This window comes from Salvelinus alpinus, chromosome 4 (assembly GCF_045679555.1).
Source record: "Salvelinus alpinus chromosome 4, SLU_Salpinus.1, whole genome shotgun sequence".
In the NCBI taxonomy this organism is placed as follows: domain Eukaryota; kingdom Metazoa; phylum Chordata; class Actinopteri; order Salmoniformes; family Salmonidae; genus Salvelinus; species Salvelinus alpinus.
In genome coordinates, this window is record NC_092089.1 from 32,064,473 (window position 1) to 32,086,399 (window position 21,927).

At 43.4% G+C, this 21,927-nt stretch overlaps 1 protein-coding gene across 1 annotated transcript; it reads right to left on the reverse strand.

The window, feature by feature from the left end:
- Positions 1–792: 792 nt before the first annotated feature.
- Positions 793–21,321, reverse strand: pitpnc1b (phosphatidylinositol transfer protein cytoplasmic 1b). The gene is made up of 10 exons (XM_071396607.1): positions 19,985–21,321; positions 12,819–12,967; positions 10,826–10,914; positions 10,572–10,579; positions 10,362–10,433; positions 7,485–7,577; positions 6,955–7,110; positions 6,671–6,734; positions 4,027–4,116; positions 793–2,375 (listed from the first exon to the last, which is right to left on the reverse strand). Exons 1-10 carry the CDS (start codon positions 20,030–20,032, stop codon positions 2,230–2,232), a joined length of 915 nt encoding a protein of 304 aa, XP_071252708.1. The 5' UTR covers positions 20,033–21,321; the 3' UTR covers positions 793–2,229.
- Between the last annotated feature and the right edge of the window lie 606 nt (positions 21,322–21,927).

Consider the following 21,927-nt stretch of genomic DNA (forward strand, 5'->3'; position numbering starts at 1 on the left):
AGAGAGCGGAAGAGAGAGCGAGAGAGAGGAAGAGAGAGCGAGAGAGAGGAAGAGAGAGAATGTTCTTATAGTATAGCCTACAGTCTTCAGGTCCCACTGCAGCACGTGTCAACACTTCTGGCTGTGTCTACTTCTTTCTCCCTCCCTCCCCCTCTCCTTTATCTCTCCATCTCTCCTTCCCCCTACTGTATTGTCCCATTGTCTCAACTAGTCGTCTGTTGTAGTTCACATTCCCTCATGACAGGCTCAAACACCCTCGCAACAGTCTAATTTATCAAACCTCCTGTCCCACAATGCACCGAGTAAGCCCTACGCAGCACACTGAGTAAGCCCTACGCAGTGTACTGAGTAAGCCCTACGCAGTGTACTGAGTAAGCCCTACGCAGTGTACTGAGTAAGCCCTACGCAGTGTACTGAGTAAGCCCTACGCAGTGTACTGAGTAAGCCCTACGCAGTGCACTGACTAAGCCCTACGCAGCGCACTGAGTAAGCCCTACGCAGCACACTGAGTAAGCCCTACGCAGCGCACTGAGTAAGCCCTACGCAGCGCACTGAGTAAGCCCTACGCAGCACACTGAGTAAGCCCTACGCAGTGTACTGAGTAAGCCCTACGCAGTGTACTGAGTAAGCCCTACGCAGTGTACTGAGTAAGCCCTACATCACATTCCCTGTCAACTAGTTGTGAACTATTACTCTCTCACCAGCAGGGTAACAAGGTTAACATGGTCTAGAATAATAAGGTCTGTTACTCTATTGTTTCACTTAATCATGACTAATGATCTTAACAAGACATACAGGAGATAAAGGGTTTTATTCATTCATACAAGAGGTACATAGCTGACAATGGACTTCCATTGCAATAGACTAAACAGCCAAATATACAGTATATGTATAATGTGTCAATATAAACCTAGTTATAAATTATATTCATCCTATATGTCAGATTATTCCACAGCCTGTACAGAGGTCATATTGCAGCTACTACCATAGATCAGAAGTTAATCATGTTTAAAACAGCCATCCTATTGACTAATCATTGAAGGTTAGCCATTTGCTGCATGGAGCAGAACGATCAAGCAGCCAATACAGCGCCTCGATACACCGGATCAATAACCCCAGTCTGACCAATGGGATGGGGGGGGGGGGGGGGGCTCTGTGGATCCACGGCACTCCCCTACCATTATATCCACTCTAGTAGCCATTTCCTGCAGTCAAATTACCTAGAGGCCTCAAGGGTGGAATGTTATTAATAATTTCATTTTTTTTTTACCTGCCGAAAATTCGGTGTTTCTATGTCAAACAGTTTTGTAATATTTCATTCTACTTTGATGTATATAAAGTGTAATATTGGGATGCAAACTCAAGGACAGGGGGTTGAGTTATTCAGTTACAGCTGGAGAAAGGGGCAGGACAGGGGGTAGGGTTATATAGTTACAGCTGGAGAAAGGGGCAGGACAGGGGGTTGAGTTATATAGTTACAGCTGGAGAAAGGGGCAGGACAGGGGGTTGGGTTATATAGTTACAGCTGGAGAAAGGGGCAGGACAGGGGGTTGGGTTATATAGTTACAGCTGGAGAAAGGGGCAGGACAGGGGGTTGAGTTATATAGTTACAGCTGGAGAAAGGGGTAGGACAGGGGGTTGGGTTATATAGTTACAGCTGGAGAAAGGGGCAGGACAGGGGGTTGGGTTATATAGTTACAGCTGGAGAAAGGGGTAGGACAGGGGGTTGGGTTATATAGTTACAGCTGGAGAAAGGGGTAGGACAGGGGGTTGGGTTATATAGTTACAGCTGGAGAAAGGGGTAGGACAGGGGGTTGGGTTATATAGTTACAGCTGGAGAAAGGGGTAGGACAGGGGGTTGGGTTATATAGTTACAGCTGGAGAAAGGGGTAGGACAGGGGGTTGGGTTATATAGTTACAGCTGGAGAAAGGGGTAGGACAGGGGGTCGGGTTATTAAGTTACAGCTGGAGAAAGGGGTAAGACAGGGGGTTGGGTTATATAGTTACAGCTGGAGAAAGGGGTAGGACAGGGGGTTGGGTTATATAGTTACAGCTGGAGAAAGGGGTAGGACCTGAGTGCTCTAAGTGCTGCTTCTGTGGACAGTGTAGCTTTATTGGTTAAATGTGTTTGTGGTGGATGGCCGTAAAAAAGGAATGGCTGCAGTGTAGTTACTGTCACGGAGGGTTTAAGCAGGCAGGAATTGATGCATCAGTATGAACGTGTGTGTGTTACTCGGGGGTGGAGTTAAGGCGGACAGTGCTATGAGGCAGTGTGGAGGTGGAGGGGTCTGACATGGCCATAGTCTTCACTCCCATCTTCTTCAGAGAGCGCTCATCTGTGACGGACATAGAGCGCGAGTATGCCGGACGAGGGGCTGCCGCAGATGAGAAAGAGAGAGGCAGGGGGAATGAAGGGAACGAAGGGGGAAGAAGAAGTTGAGGTGTTAAATTATTCAAATACACGTCCCTTCACAGTTCACACACCCTTAATAAAAATTCAAATACACTTTTTTCCCGAAAAGAGATGAATGGCATGAAATGTTTTTGGGTAAAATCTGCTCGGCGCCTGCAGTAGCATGTTCTGGCCTGTAGGTGGTCAGGACAGCGCAGCGAGCTGCAGTAGAGAGAGTGAGCAATGACTGCAAATCCATTTCAGCCTCCTGTCTCGCAATACCACGGGCCATACTGTGGGTGCTGCCCTTGATATCATTCAGCAGCAACAGCCGGCCAAACTTCTCATGACTCACCAGCAGGGGGCAGAGTGACCCCACACACACACACACACACACACACACACACACACACACACACACACACACACACACACACACACACACACACACACACACACACACACACACACACACACACACACACACACACACACACACACACCCCACTAGGGCTGACATTTGCAGTAAGTGCTGCAATAGCTACCCAAACTCCTTGTTCCAGCCAAACGATATGCCCCGCCCACGGACATTAGTTTCTTCTCTGCAATGAGTCTGGATCTGAGTACCTACCCGACGATTTCTAGAAAGCAAACATATTCTAACAGTTCTGATTGGTCCCAGAAACCGATGGGTTGGGCCAGAGCCAGAACACAGGTGGGTAAATCAGCGTTTAGAAAATTTGTCATTGGCTTTGATACTCTGATTGGTTAGAGACTATCCAATCGCTGATTACTTGTAATGAGGGCTGTTTTGTAAAACATCCCTCATTTAGACATCACCACAAACTAATTTAAATGATTGCAGTCTCAGACTGAAGTATGTAGCTAACATAGAGCACAGGAAGAATTCAGTTTGAGTCTCCAGGCAATGTTGGGCTCACTCTCCTCTGCTCTCACTGAGCTTCCTTTCTGTGAAATACCTATTTTGCTTCTTTGCTCTCTCTTACCTCTTGTTTTCGCAATGATCTTTCTGTCTTTCTCTCCACCTCTCCGCCTCTGCATGCTCTTCCCTTCTTCCCCTCCCCCTCTCTCACTTTTCACCCATCTTTGCGCTTTCTCCCTCCCCCCTACTTTCTCAAATGTCCCCTATGCTCCCTCTTCTCCCCCTCTTCCATCCACTCTTCCTTCTATCACTCTCTCCTTTCTCTCCACTTTACCTTCTCTCTCTCTCTTTCTTTCTCCCCCCCCCTTTTTTCTCCTCTCTCTCCTTCTCTGTTAAAATACAATATAGAATAGTACAGTAGTAGACTATAGTAGTTACTACAGCTGGGTGATATGGCCAAAAATCCCAATAGCGATAAATTGCCTGTATAGATACAATAATGATAAATAGAACGATAAGTTTCTAACATTAATGTGAACTGCACAGCTTTTATTATTATCCTGTAAAATACTAGTTGTGGTTGAAGCCATCAATTATCCAATTAACAATCACCCATATTTGCAAACGCATTTAATTTCAAACTTCACATTTTTCTGGAGTACTTATCATATTGAATGTTATCAGCAAAATGCCTTGGATAAGTGATCGGTGTCGATCATTTTCCGTTTATGGTCCCAGCTCTAATAGCTACCTGTGTTGTTGTTCTGGGTTGATTTGAGTTTGCTGTTGGTCTGTTCCTGTATCTGTCGCTCATACTCTCTCACATCCTCCAAACTCATCCCTATGGGGAAAAGCACAGTCTGATGAGATTATAATACACATTTTACATAGATATAATAATGTATCATAATGCATTATAACCATGTAACGTGTGTATCATAATGCATTATAACCATGTAACATGTACATCATAATGCATTATAAGCATGTCCAAACAAAAACATACAGCAACAGTCAACAGCACATTGAAAAGCATTAATTACGATGTAGTATAATGTATTATAACCATGTCCCATTATTATCATCATGTCCTATATGTTATAAGGCATTATACCCATGTTCTATTATAATTTGTTTTATTCACCTTTATTTTACCAGGTAGGCTAGTTGAGAACAAGTTATCATTTACAACTGCGACCTGGCCAAGAATAAAGCAAAGCAGTTTGACACATACAACAACACAGAGTTACACATGGAATAAACAAACATGCAGTCAATAACACAATAGAAAAAAGGCTATATACAGTGTGTGCAAATGAGGTAAGATAAGGGAGGTAAGGCAATAAATAGGCCATGGTGGTGAAGTAATTACAATATACCAATTAAACACTGGAGTGATTGATGTGCAGAAGATGAATGTGCAAGTAGAGATAATGGTGTGCAAAGGAGCAAGATGAATAAATAAATAAATAAATACAGTATGGGGATGAGGTAGTTGGATGGGCTATGTACAGGTGCAGTGATCTGTGAGCTGCTCTGACAGCTGGTGCTTAAAGCTAGTGATGGAGATATGAGTCTCCAGCTTCAGTGATTTTTGCAGTTCGTTCCAGTCATTGGCAGCAGAGAACTGGAAGGTAAGGCGGGTGGGTGACTAGTGAGATATACCTGCTGGAGCGCGTGCTATGGGTGGGTGCTGCTATGGTGACCAGTGAGCTGAGATAAGGCGGGGCTTTATCTAGCAGAGACTTGTAGATGACCTGGAGCCAGTGGGTTTGGCGATGAGTATGAAGCGAGGGCCAGCCAACGAGAGCGTACAGGTCGCAATGGTGGGTAGTATATGGGGCTTTGGTGACAAAACGGATGGCACTGTGATAGACTGCATCCGATTTGTTGAGTAGAGTGTTGGAGGCTATTTTGTAAATGACATCGCCGAAGTCGAGGATCGGTAGGATGGTCAGATTTACGAGGGTATGTTTGGCAACATGAGTGAAGGATGCTTTGTTGCGAAATAGGAAGCTGATTCTAGATTTAATTTTGGATTGGAGATGCTTAATGTGAGTCTGGAAGGAGAGTTTACAGTCTAACCAGACACCTAGGTATTTGTAGTTGTCCACATATTCTAAGTCAGAACCGTCCAGGGTAGTGATGCTGGACGGGTGGGCAGCGATCGGTTGAAGAGCATGCATTTAGTTTTACTTGCATTTAAGAGCAGTTTGAGGAAAATAATCATGTCCTATATGTTATAAAACATAACTATGTCCTATTATAAACATGTTATTTCTGTATGTTATGAAGCATTATAACCATGCCCTATTATAATCATGTCCTATGTTATAAACCATTATACCATGTCATATTATAAACATGTTCTATATGTTATGAAGCATTATAACCATGCCCTATTATAATCATGTCCTATACTTTGATGCATTATAAACATGTTCTATAATATAATGCATTACAACCATGTTCTATAATATAATGCATTACAACCATGTTCTATAATATAATGCATTATAAACATGTTCTATAATATAATGCATTACAACCATGTTCTATAATATAATTCATTATAAACATGTTCTATAATATAATGCATTACAACCATGTTCTATAATATAATGCATTACAAACATGTTCTATAATATAATGCATTACAACCATGTTCTATAATATAATGCATTACAACCATGTTCTATAATATAATGCATTACAACCATGTTCTATAATATAATGCATTACAACCATGTTCTATAATATAATGCATTACAACCATGTTCTATAATATAATGCATTATAAACATGTTCTATAATATAATGCATTACAACCATGTTCTATAATATAATGCATTACAACCATGTTCTATAATATAATGCATTACAACCATGTTCTATAATATAATGCATTACAACCATGTTCTGTAATATAATGCATTACAACCATGTTTTATAATATAATGCATTATAAACATGTTTTATAATATAATGCATTATAAACATGTTTTATAATATAATGCATTATAAACATGTTCTATAATATAATGCATTATAAACATGTTCTATAATATAATGCATTACAAACATGTTCTATAATATAATGCATTATAAACATGTTCTATAATATAATGCATTACAAACATGTTCTATAATATAATGCATTACAAACATGTTCTATAATATAATGCATTACAAACATGTTCTATAATATAATGCATTATAAACATGTTCTATAATGTAATGCATTATAAACATGTTCTATAATGTAATGCATTACAAACATGTTCTATAATATAATGCATTATAAACATGTTCTATAATATAATGCATTACAACCATGTCCTATTATAATCATGCGCTATATGTTATAAGGCATTATAACCATGTCCTCTACTGACCGTGCCATTCGTCTGTCCAGGCCACAGCCTGTCTGTGCCCCACCAGTAGGATGTCCTGGATGTTCTGTCAGATCATACACATCAGAGAAAATACATTTCTTACGTCAAAGAAACACATCCAAAGGCAGGTGCTGCTGGAGATCAGTGTATATGTTGAGCAAAAAGAAAATATTCCCCACACGCAATCTAGGCTGTCAAATGTGTTTCCCTAAACAACATTTTGACCCTTAGGTCTTTATCAGGTTCTCACCTGATGCATGATGGTAAATGTAGTTTCCTCTCACCCTGTGTATGAAGTCCTCAGTCTTGCCCTGGAGGCCGTAGACCTCGAAACTGCACTGCACCCTCTTATAGGAGCACATGATGGGGGTGCTGTCCTTACGCCACCCTTCCACCAGGGGGCCTCGGCCTGTCTTCTCAGACACCCAGCGACTCAGGTCCTACAGAGACAAAGTACACATTACCTGCTGACAGCTTAATCGCTGGCCGGTGTGTAGGGGGGAGGGCGAGTGTGTGGGTGTGGGTGTGGGAGTGTGTGTGCAGGCCTGTGTAAGCAGGCTGTTGCTCAATACCTCACATATAATCTATGAATGATTCAACATGATAGGCATCTGGGGCCCAAGATGCATAGATTGTACAAGTGTCTGTGTATTTATGTTCGCGTTTATCTACATACGTCTTCCTCTGTCTCTGCGTGAGATAGTGAGTGTGTGTGTGTGTTTTCAGCTATGTGTCTTGCTGATTGACCTTTGTTTCTGAAGTTACTGGAACTGCGGAAGTCAGGAGGAGGAAATGTGTGTGTACACACTAGTACCTCTGTCTCCTTGTAGTGTTTGTCAGGGATGGGGTCAATGAGGATATCCAGGTGGCTCACGCTCTCTGCAGGGGTGGGCCTGTCTCCAAATACCTGCAACCGAGCAGAGGGGGAGGTCACTCAGAAATAGACTGACACACACACATTGGAGCCAGGGACTAGTAGATGAGGAAATAGACTGACACACACACACTGGAGCCAGGGACTAGTAGATGAGGAAATAGACTGACACACACACACTGGAGCCAGGGACTAGTAGATGAGGAAATAGACTGACACACACACACTGGAGCCAGGGACTAGTAGATGAGGAAATAGACTGACACACACACACTGGAGCCAGGGACTAGTAGATGACGAAATAGACTGACACACACACTGGAGCCAGGGACTAGTAGATGAGGAAATAGACTGACACACACACTGGAGCCAGGGACTAGTAGATGAGGAAATAGACTGACACACACACACTGGAGCCAGGGACTAGTAGATGAGGAAATAGACTGACACACACACACTGGAGCCAGGGACTAGTAGATGACGAAATAGACTGACACACACACTGGAGCCAGGGACTAGTAGATGAGGAAATAGACTGACACACACACACTGGAGCCAGGGACTAGTAGATGAGGAAATAGACTGACACACACACACTGGAGCCAGGGACTAGTAGATGAGGAAATAGACTGACACACACACACTGGAGCCAGGGACTAGTAGATGAGGAAATAGACTGACACACACACTGGAGCCAGGGACTAGTAGATGAGGAAATAGACTGACACACACACACTGGAGCCAGGGACTAGTAGATGAGGAAATAGACTGACACACACACACTGGAGCCAGGGACTAGTAGATGAGGAAATAGACTGACACACACACTGGAGCCAGGGACTAGTAGATGAGGAAATAGACTGACACACACACTGGAGCCAGGGACTAGTAGATGAGGAAATAGACTGACACACACACACTGGAGCCAGGGACTAGTAGATGAGGAAATAGACTGACACACACACTGGAGCCAGGGACTAGTAGATGAGGAAATAGACGTAATAGTGAGGTCACACAACGTATCACCCATCATAATACTCCACCCTCAGGCTTTGAGCAAATCATTACACTACAGCAAAACACCACACACAGACAGACAGAGAGACAGAGAGAGGGAGAGAGAGAGAGCAAGGGAGATTAGGGGAGAGAGAAAGAGGTGGAGAGAAGGGGTAAGGGAGAGAGAGAGGGAGCACACTAAATCACAGAGAAAGAGAGAGACAAGCAGAGGGAGCAGGCGAGGATCGACGAGCGGGGGTGAAAGAGGAGAGAGAGAACGAGACACTTATCAAAGAGAGATACAATTCACTGTTCTTTCTGTTCTGTTCTGTCCCCTTGTCTTGACAGAAAGCGAAAGAGAGAGTAATGTCTCTTTTGAAGATGTTCATTCCTCTGCTGGTATTTAACAAAGAGCAGAGCAGGGAGACAAACCCACAGCCAGATAATCAGCTGTGTTTCAGATCCTATTATGCCCTGTGTCTCTTGTGTTTAATTAAGAACCTGTTCTCTCATATAAGGTATGTATTGTCTGTCTGTTGACACTTGTCATAGTTCCCATTTTTCCATTTCAAAAGCATTGTTTTACCTCATCCTTTAAACCTGCTGATATTCCTCTGTTTTGGTTGTGCTTTTGTGCTCTTTAGATGTCCTCTATGTTGTTGTGTGTTGTAATAGAGGTGTATGTATGGGTGTGGTATGTGTGTGTGTGTGTGTGTGCGCACGCGTGTGTTTCTGCTAAAATGAACACATGTAACCTGTAGCTGGGAGAAGGTTGAAACAAGCTTCGCCACATTTCTGGATACACACACTAACAGCCAACAGCCAGATGAGTTCAGTCTTGTTCCCTGGTTTCTATCCCAAAATGACAGGGGCACGCTGTAGGGACAAACCAGCTCAGAATTGTGTTTGTGTGTCAGAATTCCGTGACAAGGCCAGAAAAGGTGGTGAAACAAGCCTGTAATACAAGCATGTACCCTTCTTTCTCCCTCTCACACAAACACAGTGGATGGCTAATAGATCTGCCGCTATTGCATTCTGGGCTTTGCTTGTTTTCCTTAAAATGGCCACATCAATTTGATGAGCATTCTCCTTACACTGCAGAGAAGATTGCAATTTCTCTCCCTCCCTCTCTCCCTCTCCCACCCTTCCTTCAGTCTCTCACCTCCCCTTCTCTCTCTCCCTCCCACCCTTCCTTCAGTCTCTCACCCCCCCTTCCTCTCTCCCTCCCACCCTTCAGTCTCTCACCCCCCCTTCTCTCGCTCCCTCTCCAACCCTTCCTTCAGTCTCTCACCCCCCTTCTCTCTCTCCCTCCCACCCTTCCTTCAGTCTCTCACCTCCCCTTCTCTCTCTCCCTCCCACCCTTCCTTCAGTCTCTCACCCCCCCTTCTCTCTCTCCCTCCCACCCTTCCTTCAGTCTCTCACCCCCCCTTCTCTCTCTCCTTCCCACCCTTCCTTCAGTCTCTCACCCCCCCTTCTCTCTCTCCCTCCCACCCTTCCTTCAGTCTCTCACCCCCCCTTCTCTCTCTCCCTCTCCCACCCTTCCTTCAGTCTCTCACCCCCCCTTCTCTCTCTCCCTATCCCACCCTTCTTTCAGTCTCTCACCCCCCCTTCTCTCTCTCTCTCTCCCACCCTTCTTTCAGTCTCTCACCCCCCCTTCTCTCTCTCCCTCTCCCACCCTTCCTTCAGTCTCTCACCCCCCCTTCTCTCTTTCCCTATCCCACCCTTCTTTCAGTCTCTCACCCCCCTTCTCTCTCTCTCTCTCCCACCCTTCTTTCAGTCTCTCACCCCCCCCCCCCCTCTCTCTCCTTCAGTCATACTCACATTATTGTTGTCACCATTGTTGTTCTCAAACCTGGTCTCAATACGGATGCTGAACTTGGGAAGGAAGGAGACCTACAGTAGATGAAGGATGGATGTGATTGGAGAGAAGGAGGGAGGGAGGGGAGTAGACAGATGAGGTTATGTACACAGACATTTGGAGAGGGATGAGCTCTACTGCATGCCTCATGCAAATGATGTGTGAATACTTACTGAGTACTCTGAAGCACACACCGCAGAAGTTCCATACGGATAGAGAGGAACATCATTAGTGACACACACACACACACACATATTTCAAAACATGTGGAACAAAATATGTTTAAAGTAAATCGGGTCTAGATAAGACAGATTGTGTTTAAATCTAAGTGCAGACAAGGAAACAGTTGACTTGACCCTATAGGAAGAACAGGTTGGTAGCAGGTGAAACGGCTGTGTATGTGGTGGATAGAATAGTGTTGTCAGACCTGTGATGGTGTAAGGGTAGAAGTTCCAGGCCTTCTCTGTCACATAGAAGACCCTGGGGACAAACACACTCACCCAGGATGGCAGTTTACTGTCAGAGAGAGAGAGACAGACAGAGGGGAGGAATGTACTGTTATCGTCGCTGAGGTAGATGTATGTGTGCGGTATGATCTAGGGCTAGGCCATAGGGGTGGGTGTGTGTCTTACTGCTGGTATCATTTCTTGGTTGAGCAGTGCTAGGAGTGTGTGAGGTACAGTGGGTGTGTGTATGTGAGGTACAGCTGCATCATCGAGAGCATCCTGACCGGTTGCATCACCGCCTGGTATGGCAACTTCTCGGCATCTGACCTTAAGGCCCTACAGAGGGTAGTGCGTATGGCCCAGTACATCACTGGGGCCAAGCTTCCTGCCACCCAGGACCTATATAATAAGCGGTGTCAAAGGAAAGCCCCCAAAAATGTCAGAGACTCCAGTCACTCAAGTAATAGACTGTTCTCTCTGCTACCGCACGACAAGCGGTACCGGAGCGCCAAGTCAAGGACCAAAAGGCTCCTTAACAGCTTCTACCCCCAAGCCATAAGACTGCTGAAAAATGTATCAAATGGCCACTGGCCACTGGACTACTACATTTACCCCCCTTGTTTGTTTTGTACACTGCTGCTACTTTTAAGTTCCTCGGTGTACACATCACGGACAAACTGAATTGGTCCACCCACACAGACAGCGTTGTGAAGAAGGCGCAGCAGTGCCTCTTCAACCTCAGGAGGCTGAAGAAATTCGGCTTGTCACCAAAAGCACTCACAAACTTCTACAGATGCACAATCGAGAGCATCCTGTCGGGCTGTATCACCGCCTGGTACGGCAACTGCTCCGCACACAACCGTAAGGCTCTCCAGAGGGTAGTGAGGTCTGCAGAACGCATCACCGGGGGCAAACTACCTGCCCTCCAGGACACCTACACCACCCGATGTCACAGGAAGGCCATAAAGATCATCAAGGACAACAACCACCCAAGCCACTGCCTGTTCACCCCGCTATCATCCATAAGGCGAGGTCAGTACAGGTGCATCAAAGCAGGGACCGAGAGACTGAAAAACAGCTTCTATCTCAAGGCCATCAGACTGTTAAACAGCCACCACTAACATTTAGTGGCCGCTGCCAACATACTGACTCAACTCCAGCCACTTTAATAATGGGAATTGATGGAAATTATGTAAAAATGTACCACTAGCCATTTTAAACAATGCCACTTAATATAATGTTTACATACCCTACATTACTCATCTCATATGTATATGTATATACTGTACTCTATATCATCTACTGCATCTTGCCATATTTATGTAATACATGTATCACTAGCCACTTTAAACTATGCCACTTTATGTTTACATACCCTACAATAATCATCTCATATGTATATACTGTACTCTATACCATCTACTGCATCTTGCCTATGCCGTTCTGTACCATCACTCATTCATATATTTTTATGTACATATTCTTTATCCCTTTACACTTGTGTGTATAAGGTAGTAGTTGTGGAATTGTTAGGTTAGATTACTTGTTGGTTATTACTGCATTGTCGGAACTAGAAGCACAAGCATTTCGCTACACTCTCATTAACATCTGCTAACCATGTGTATGTGACAAATACAATTTGATTTGATTTGATTTGATATTTACTACTCGCTGTTTATTATCTATGGATGGTCACTTCACCCCTACCTACATGTACAAATCACCTCTAACCTGTACCCCCGCACACTGACTCAGTACCGGTACCCCCTGTATATAGCCTCGTTATTGTTATTTTATTGTGTTACTTTTTATAATTTTTTACTTTAGTTTATTATTAAATATTTTCATAACTCTTTGTTGAGCGGCACTGTTGGTTAAGGGTTTGGAAGTAAGCATTTCACTGTAAGGTCCTGTTGTATTCGGCACATGTGACAAAGTTTGATTTGAGGTACAGTGTTAATGTGGGTGTGTTACCTATTGAGGTAGATGCGTTTCTCAGTGAGCTGTCCCAGGCCGTGTTGGGGATGTGTGTCTGGTTGGTTCCTCACCACCTCCACTCCCTCCCCTCCTCCGCTCTGCTCATTACTGTGTTTGCTGATCATGTACAGCTGCCCAATCTTATACTGGGGGGGGGGGGGGGGGGGGAGAGTCAATTCACACAGTCCTGTCTCAATACCACATCCTTCTTCCTTCTTCCAACTTGTAAGTCGCTCTGGATAAGAGCGTCTGCTAAATGACTTAAATGTAAATGTAAATGTAATGTAGATCGTACACATGAAATATTTACTTACACAGCAGTCAGTTAATTCATCATAAAACCAGATGCTTTATGGACTGCTCACGGTGAGCTTTTCCTGGGAACATATCTAAGGTCAGCTCACCCTCCTCCAAACAACTAACCTTATCCATTAGGAACCCCTAACCTTATCCATTAGGAACCCCTAACCTCATCCATTAGGAAAACAAGGAACAACTAACCTTATCCATTAGGAAAACAAGGAACAACTAACCTTATCCATTAGGAAAACAAGGAACAACTAACCTTATCCATTAGGAAAACATGGAACAACTAACCTTATCCATTAGGAAAACAAGGAACAACTAACCTTATCCATTAGGAAAACAAGGAACAACTAACCTTATCCATTAGGAAAACAAGGAACAACTAACCTTATCCATTAGGAAAACAAGGAACAACTAACCTTATCCATTAGGAAAACAAGGAACAACTAACCTTATCCATTAGGAAAACAAGGAACAACTAACCTTATCCATTAGGAAAACAAGGAACAACTAACCTTATCCATTAGGAAAACAAGGAACAACTAACCTTATCCATTAGGAAAACAAGGAACAACTAACCTTAGATCAGTGAAAAGGCTGACTTCTTCCTGTGTGTGCCCTGACCATCAGCTTGATGTGGAAACGTCAGTCGCATGTATACTGAATAGATTAAAGCTAAAATAAATACATTTCTGCCTTTTTTTTTGTTGAGAGCTGCCTCAAATGTTCTGCTTCAGATGTTCTGCCTCAAATGTGTCATTTTGGAAGTTTTCCTTGGTATCCCCTTTATTTGGGCTCCCGAGTGGCACAGCGGTCTAGGACACTGCATCTCAGTGCAAGATGCAGTGCAGTCCCTGGTTTGAATCCAGACTGCATTACTGTACATCCGGCTGTGATTGGGAGTCCTATAGGGCGGCGCACAATTGGCCCAGCGTCGCCGGGGTAGGCCGACTTTCTAGTTAAATAAAGGTTAAATGTAAAAAAAACAAATATTTAAAAATGTATTTAAAACAATTTTGCAATTGTTGTCGAGCACCCCTCCTTTCCTTTGTTGAAGCATGGAACCCCACCTGATCTCTGACCTTAGACCAGTAGAATCTAGCTGTTACTTGCCCAAGTCCTTAAGGCAGTGATAAGACTTGGGTTGGGAAAACCAGAACCAGTCATTGACAGTGTTTACCTAGTCACTGCAGTCCCTGGTTTGAATCCAGACTGCATTACTGTACATCCGGCTGTGATTGGGAGTCCTATAGGGCGGCGCACAATTGGCCCAGCGTCGCCGGGGTAGGCCGACTTTCTAGTTAAATAAAGGTTAAATGTAAAAAAACAAATATTTAAAAATGTATTTAAAACAATTTTGCAATTGTTGTCGAGCACCCCTCCTTTCCTTTGTTGAAGCATGGAACCCCACCTGATCTCTGACCTTAGACCAGTAGAATCTAGCTGTTACTTGCCCAAGTCCTTAAGGCAGTGATAAGACTTGGGTTGGGAAAACCAGAACCAGTCATTGACAGTGTTTACCTAGTCACTGCAGTCCCTGGTTTGAATCCAGACTGCATTACTGTACATCCGGCTGTGATTGGGAGTCCTATAGGGCGGCGCACAATTGGCCCAGCGTCGCCGGGGTAGGCCGACTTTCTAGTTAAATAAAGGTTAAATGTAAAAAAAACAAATATTTAAAAATGTATTTAAAACAATTTTGCAATTGTTGTCGAGCACCCTTCCTTTCCTTTGTTGAAGCATGGAACCCCACCTGATCTCTGACCTTAGACCAGTAGAATCTAGCTGTTACTTGCCCAAGTCCTTAAGGCAGTGATAAGACTTGGGTTGGGAAAACCAGAACCAGTCATTGACAGTGTTTACCTAGTCCTGTCCTAATGAGAGATGTTAAGATCACTGAATGTCTATCTATGTCTCTGTTCTGGCCATTCTCTATGTGAATGTGTATCTATGTCTCTGTTCTGGCCACTCTCTATGTGAATGTCTATCTATGTCTCTGTTCTGGCCACTCTCTATGTGAATGGATATCTATGTCTCTGTTCTGGCCATTCTCTATGTGCATGGATATCTATGTCTCTGTTCTGGCCATTCTCTATGTGAATGTCTATCTATGTCTCTGTTCTGGCCATTCTCTATGTGAATGGATATCTATGTCTCTGGTCTGGCCACTCTCTATGTGAATGTCTATCTATGTCTCTGTTCTGGCCACTCTCTATGTGAATGGATATCTATGTCTCTGTTCTGGCCATTCTCTATGTGAATGGATATCTATGTCTCTGTTCTGGCCATTCTCTATGTGAATGGATATCTATGTCTCTGTTCTGGCCATTCTCTATGTGAATGGATATCTATGTCTCTGTTCTGGCCATTCTCTATGTGAATGGATATCTATGTCTCTGTTCTGGCCATTCTCTATGTGAATGTCTATCTATGTCTCTGTTCTGGCCACTCTCTATGTGAATGTCTATCTATGTCTCTGTTCTGGCCACTCTCTATGTGAATGGATATCTATGTCTCTGTTCTGGCCATTCTCTATGTGAATGTCTATCTATGTCTCTGTTCTGGCCATTCTCTATGTGAATGGATATCTATGTCTCTGTTCTGGCCATTCTCTATGTGAATGGATATCTATGTCTCTGTTCTGGCCATTCTCTATGTGAATGTCTATCTATGTCTCTGTTCTGGCCACTCTCTATGTGAATGGATATCTATGTCTCTGTTCTGGCCATTCTCTATGTGAATGGATATCTATGTCTCTGTTCTGGCCATTCTCTATGTGAATGGATATCTATGTCTCTGTTCTGGCCATTCTCTATGTGAATGGATATCTATGTCTCTGTTCTGGCCATTCTCTATGTGAATGGATATCTATGTCTCTGTTCTGGCCATTCTCTATGTGAATGTCTATCTATGTCTCTGTTCTGGCCACTCTCTATGTGAATGTCTATCTATGTCTCTGTTCTGGCCACTCTCTATGTGAATGGATATCTATGTCTCTGTTCTGGCCATTCTCTATGTGAATGTCTATCTATGTCTCTGTTCTGGCCATTCTCTATGTGAATGGATATCTATGTCTCTGTTCTGGCCATTCTCTATGTGAATGGATATCTATGTCTCTGTTCTGGCCATTCTCTATGTGAATGGATATCTATGTCTCTGGTCTGGCCACTCTCTACATGAATGGATATCTATGTCTCTGGTCTGGCCACTCTCTACATGAATGGATATCTATGTCTCTGGTCTGGCCACTCTATGTGAATGTGTCACCCACCCTTTGACTAACAACACAAACCCACACAGCGTTATGTTTCTCTTTGACTTCAGATCCCTGTGACAGTTTTGTGGTTAATGTGTTGTACTGATGATGACTGAAACATACAGTGCAGTAAGACAGCAACTGTATTATGTGAATATGTGCCCCACCCTTTGACTAAAAACGAAACAAACACATACCTGTCTTAATCCGTCAACCTACTAGTACAACCAGCTACACTCCCCTCAGAATTAGAAGTGTGTGTGTGTGTGTGTGTGTGCAGACATTGCATAAACAGTGCTGTGGTTTGAATGTGGAACTATAAGCTGATCCCACTAAAGCTGCATAGGAATCTTAATGCGCTTCCCCATCAGACCGTGAGAGTCAGAGTTCCACACGTGGAATGGATCTCACCTTAGAATTTGGTTCTGTGTGATTTTACAGAGGCTATTTTCAGATAGATACACACAAGCCACTGATCCAGGGTTTTTTCTGCAAAGAAAAGTCTTGGGCGGGCCTCCTAAGTGTTTTTTCAGGCTGCCTATGTCCAAACAGTAAAAAAATATATAATAATAAAATAAAATAATAAGGATGGAAAAACGTCAGTGTAAACTTAAACGACTAAAAGCAGATATAAAGTATGTAGAAAAGATAGCTGAAGTCTGAAGTTTACCTACACCGTAGCCAAATACATTTCAACTCAGTTTTTCACAATTCCTGACATTTAATCCTAGTAAAAATTCCCTGTCTTAGGTCAGTTAGGTTCACCACTTTATTTTAAGAATGGGAAATGTCAGAATAATAGTAGAGAGAATGATTTATTTCAGCTTTTATTTTGTTCATCACATTCCCAGTGGGTCAGAAGTTTACATGCAATCAATTAGTTTTTGGTAGCATTGCCTTCAAATTGTTTAACTTGGGTCAAACGTTTAGGGTAGCCTTCCACAAGCTTCCCACAATAAGTTGGGTGAATTTAAGACCATTCCTCCTGACAGAGCTGGTGTAACTGAGTCAGGTTTGTAGGCCTCCTTGCTCGCACCGGCTTTTTCAGTTCTGCCCACAAATTTTCTAATGGATTGAGGTCAGGGCTTTGTGATGGCCACTCCAATACCTTGACTTTGTTGTCCTTAAGCCCTTTTGCCACAACTTTGGAAGTATGCTTGGGGTCATTGTCCATTTGGAAGCCACATTTGCGACCAAGCTTCAACTTCCTGACTGATGTCTTGAGATGTTGCTTCAATATATCCACATAATTTTCCTTCCACATGACACCATCTATTTTGTGAAGTGCACCAGTCCCCCACAACACGATGCTGCCACCCCCGTGCTTTACGGTTGGGATGGTGTTCTTCGGCTTGCAAGCCTCCCCCTTTTTCCTCCAAACATAACAATGGTCATTATGGCCAAACAGTTCTATTTTTGTTTCATCAGACCAGAGGACATTTCTCCAAAAAGTGCAATCTTTGTCCCCATGTGCAGTTGCAAACCATAGTCTGGCTTTTTTATGGTGGTTTTGGAGCAGTGGCTTCTTCCTTGCTGAGTGGCCATTAAGGTTATGTCAATATAGGACTTGTTTTACTGTTGATATAGATACTTTTGTGCCCGTTTCCTCCAGCATCTTCATAAGGTCCTTTGCTGTTGTTCTGGGATTGATTTGCACTTTTCTCACCAAAGTACATTCATCTCTAGGGGACAGAACGCGTCTCCTTCCTGAGCGATATGACGGCTGCGTGGTCCCATGGTGTTTATACTTGTATGCTATTGTTTGTACAGATGAACGTGGTACCTTCAGGCGTTTGGAAATTGCTCCCAAGGATGAACCAGACTTGTGGAGGTCTACAATTGTTTTTCTTTTGATTTTCCCATGATGTCAAGCAGAGGCACTGAGTTTGAAGTTAGGCCTTGAAATACACCCACAGGTACACCTCCAGTTGACTCAAATTATGTCAATTAGCCTATCAGAAGCTTCTATAGCCATGACATCATTTTCTGGAATTTTCCAAGCTGTTTAAAGGCACAGTCAACTTAGTGTATGTAAACTTCTGACCCACTGGAATTGTGATGCAGTGAATTATAAGTGAAATAATCTGTCTGTAAACAATTGTTGGAAAAATCACTTGTGTCATGCACAAAGTAGATGTCCTAACCGACTTGCCAAAACTGTAGTTTGTTAAGAAGAAATTTATGAAGTGGATGAAAAACGAGTTTTAATGACTCCAACCTAAGTGCATGTAAACTTCCGACTTCAACTGTATATATTTTTATACGATTATCTTTGAGGACCAACAGTCACCAAAATAAGAGAGAAAGTCCGGGATAATCTAATATTATACATTCAGGAGTGTTTTTGTCATGGCATGGGGCCTCCATTGACTTTGTTATAATTTGTGAGTCACTCACATAGCATAAGCCATGGCAACATGTTTAGAATGGCAGGAAATTAGCTTTAAAACTGCAAATTTCTCTCTCGGCCTCATGGCAGAATGGCAGGAAATTTGCTTTAAAACGGCGGCCAACAGGAAGGCCTCAAACATTTTCGGTCGGCCACCGCACCATTGGCCAGGCCCACCACCTAAGCCCCATTTTGATCCATAAAAACCCTGTGATCCCTCTAGCTAAAGCTTCTACAAACACTAAAACATTAGTGAGCTTAAAGTTCACTCTAAAGTTTGTCACGTTTCCAGACCACAGAAGTGGTCTAACAACCGACCAAAGTTGGTTTTAGAGTATCAATGTATCAATGGAAGTTTCCGTCACGGCATGTTGTAATAATAACCAACTACATCTGTTCCAGACAGTTAGCTCAGACTTAAACACTATGACAGGGAGAAGTGCTTTGTTCTGGTGGTTGGAGGGAATGAGGACCTTCCCTTTGAGGGCACTCTAGAGCACCTTCCCCTTAAACCCCTTTCCACCCACCACTTATTACTCTCTGGTGGAATCTGTCCTTTGTTTTTAACCTCCAGGCCAAATGCCTTCGTTGACGTTTGTAAGCCTCAACCAGTCCAACTTGTTTGTGAGGTTAAAAATAAAATAAAAAAATGTAAAAAAGAGCGAGAGAGAGAAACAGCTGAGGTTAGGTACATGCAGAACCATACAGAGTGCCAGCCACATGAACAACACTACTCAACTACAGGATGCCTGTGCGTAATGTTTTTACAGATGTAGGATCTTATTAATTTGAGCCAGTTTGCTACAGCAGGAAAATAATCCTGCAACAGGAAATCTGAATTATTATATGGATTATAATGAATGGACATTTTTGTCTGGGGTGATACATTTATCGTAAATTAAATCCTTAAATCCACGCCAAGCTGTCCTGCAACAGGGTGATCATTTGAAGATTCTACATCTGTATTCTAGCAACTTTAACATTTTCAAGATCACATTAAAATCTGGCACCTTATTTTAACAACAGTGGTCTACAGTATACACACATTCAATCACACAAGCACGAACACACACACAGAGACTCCCCCAGCCACGAACACACAGACCCCCGACACACACATACATGTTCACAGACAAACACACTCATCCAGTGTACACACACACACACACATGTTCATAGACAAACACACTCATCCAGTGTACACACACTTACCTCTTCCACAGTTAGTGGCATGCATATTCTATACTCCTTCATCAACATGGTTCAATCGTGTAGTGGACGTCTGTCTGTCTTTGCTTGTCCTAACTCTCCTGTTGCATAGTAAGCGTGCTTAAGGAACTACAGTGCACAGCACCTACTTCGGACTGCAGTGACCTCCTTTCTCTCTCTCGCCCTTTATTTGGCTGATGTCAGTGCTTCATTGAAGTCCAGTCCACTCTGTCAATGTGTATCTATTTGTTTTTTTATTTCTTTTTCCCTCTCTCTCTCCTCCTTTTTGATTATCTCCCGATTAATATCCTCACTCCCTCTGTCAACATTCAACTGTTGTCCTTCCCTTTCTCTCTACCCATGGTTCCCCCCTCTCCCTATCTCCCTCTACCCATGGTTTCCCCCTCTGCCTCTCTCTCTTTCTCCGTTGCCCTTATTGTTTACTCTTTCTTTGTTCTCCACTTTTCTTTGTTCTTTCTTCTCGTCCAGTGAGCAACAGGTAATTAACTTGTGAAGTAAGACTGAAACCTTCTCAACTCCATAATCCACGCTATTGTACCTGTCCTGCTATTCTCTCTCTCTCTCTCCTCTGTCTCTCTTACTTTCGTTCTCTGGACTGCTCTCACGTGTAACCTTGCTCTCTGGTCGCCACTCCTCCCTCTCCCCTTCGCCGCCCTCCCCTGCTTTCAGTTCCTCACAAATTCCTTCGCTCCCGCCTTCTTCTCTCCCTCCCCGTCTCGCCCTCCACATCTTCTCACGCCCACCTTACTTTACCTATGTACCGGTTTCTGCTCTCTCTCTCACACAGCCAAAGTTGACAGATCAGCTGATATGAATGGCTAGCACTGAGCAGTAGTCAAGTGGTGGGTCGGATTAAATATTAGCAGAGAACCATGAGTGCTTCTATTAAGCACAGCCCCAGCGTTTATATTGTATTACCATGACCTTGAACTGAGTTTAATTGAATCCATGTTTAGTCAATGAGTACAGAGATGTGAGCAGTCATAATTGTATCTATTGCCTGTGTGTGTCCTTGAGTACTGGGTTTGCTTCCCTGGAAGAGACAAGTGAACAGCACTGGTGGTGGTCATGATGAATGCCAAGCTTGAGTTGTATTGTTGCCCCACTATCAAATGTGACAAAGGAGGAACGTTTATATGGGTCATAACACAGGGGCGAAGCTATACTGCACGTGTCAAACTCATTCTACGGTGGGCCAAGGGTCTGCAGGTTTTCACTCCTCCCTTGTACTTGATGAATTAAGGCACTGATTAGTAAGGAACTTATCCACACGTGGTTGTCTAGGTCTTAGTTGATAAAACTAAAACCTGCAAACACTCAGCCCTCCATGGAATGAGTTTGACTCCCCTGTTATACTGGGTCTGAGCTATAGAATCCCATAAGCCTCTCAAACTCAACTCTGGACCTCGAAGCCAGTGCCATTGCTTTTTTTTTGTATTGTTCCCCTCTAATCAGGGACTGATTTAGACCTGGGACACCAGGTGTGTCTAATTAATTATCAGGTAGAAACCAGCAGGCCCCGGACTTCGTATTGTAAGAGTTGAATATCCCTTCCCTAAGCTCTCTGTAGAGCAGGGCTCTCCAGCCCTGTTCCTGGACAGCTACCGTCCTGTAGATATTCACACCAACCCCAATATAGTGCACCTGATTCTAATAATTAGCTGGTTAATGAGCTGAATCAGGTTAGTTACAACTGGGGTTGAATCGAAAACCTACAAGAGGGTAGCTCTCCAGGAACAGGGTCGTAGGGTTTTTGATCCTTTTTGAATAGTTTTATCCAAGTCCCACATTGACCCCTAACCTTTATCCATGAGTACTCTATAGATCTGAAATGATTGGATAAGCAGTATGGTAATAGCTTCACCGTGTCCTCTCACTGGATTGGGTTTTCTCCATCTTGCTTATACCAGATCAAAGTTTATTTA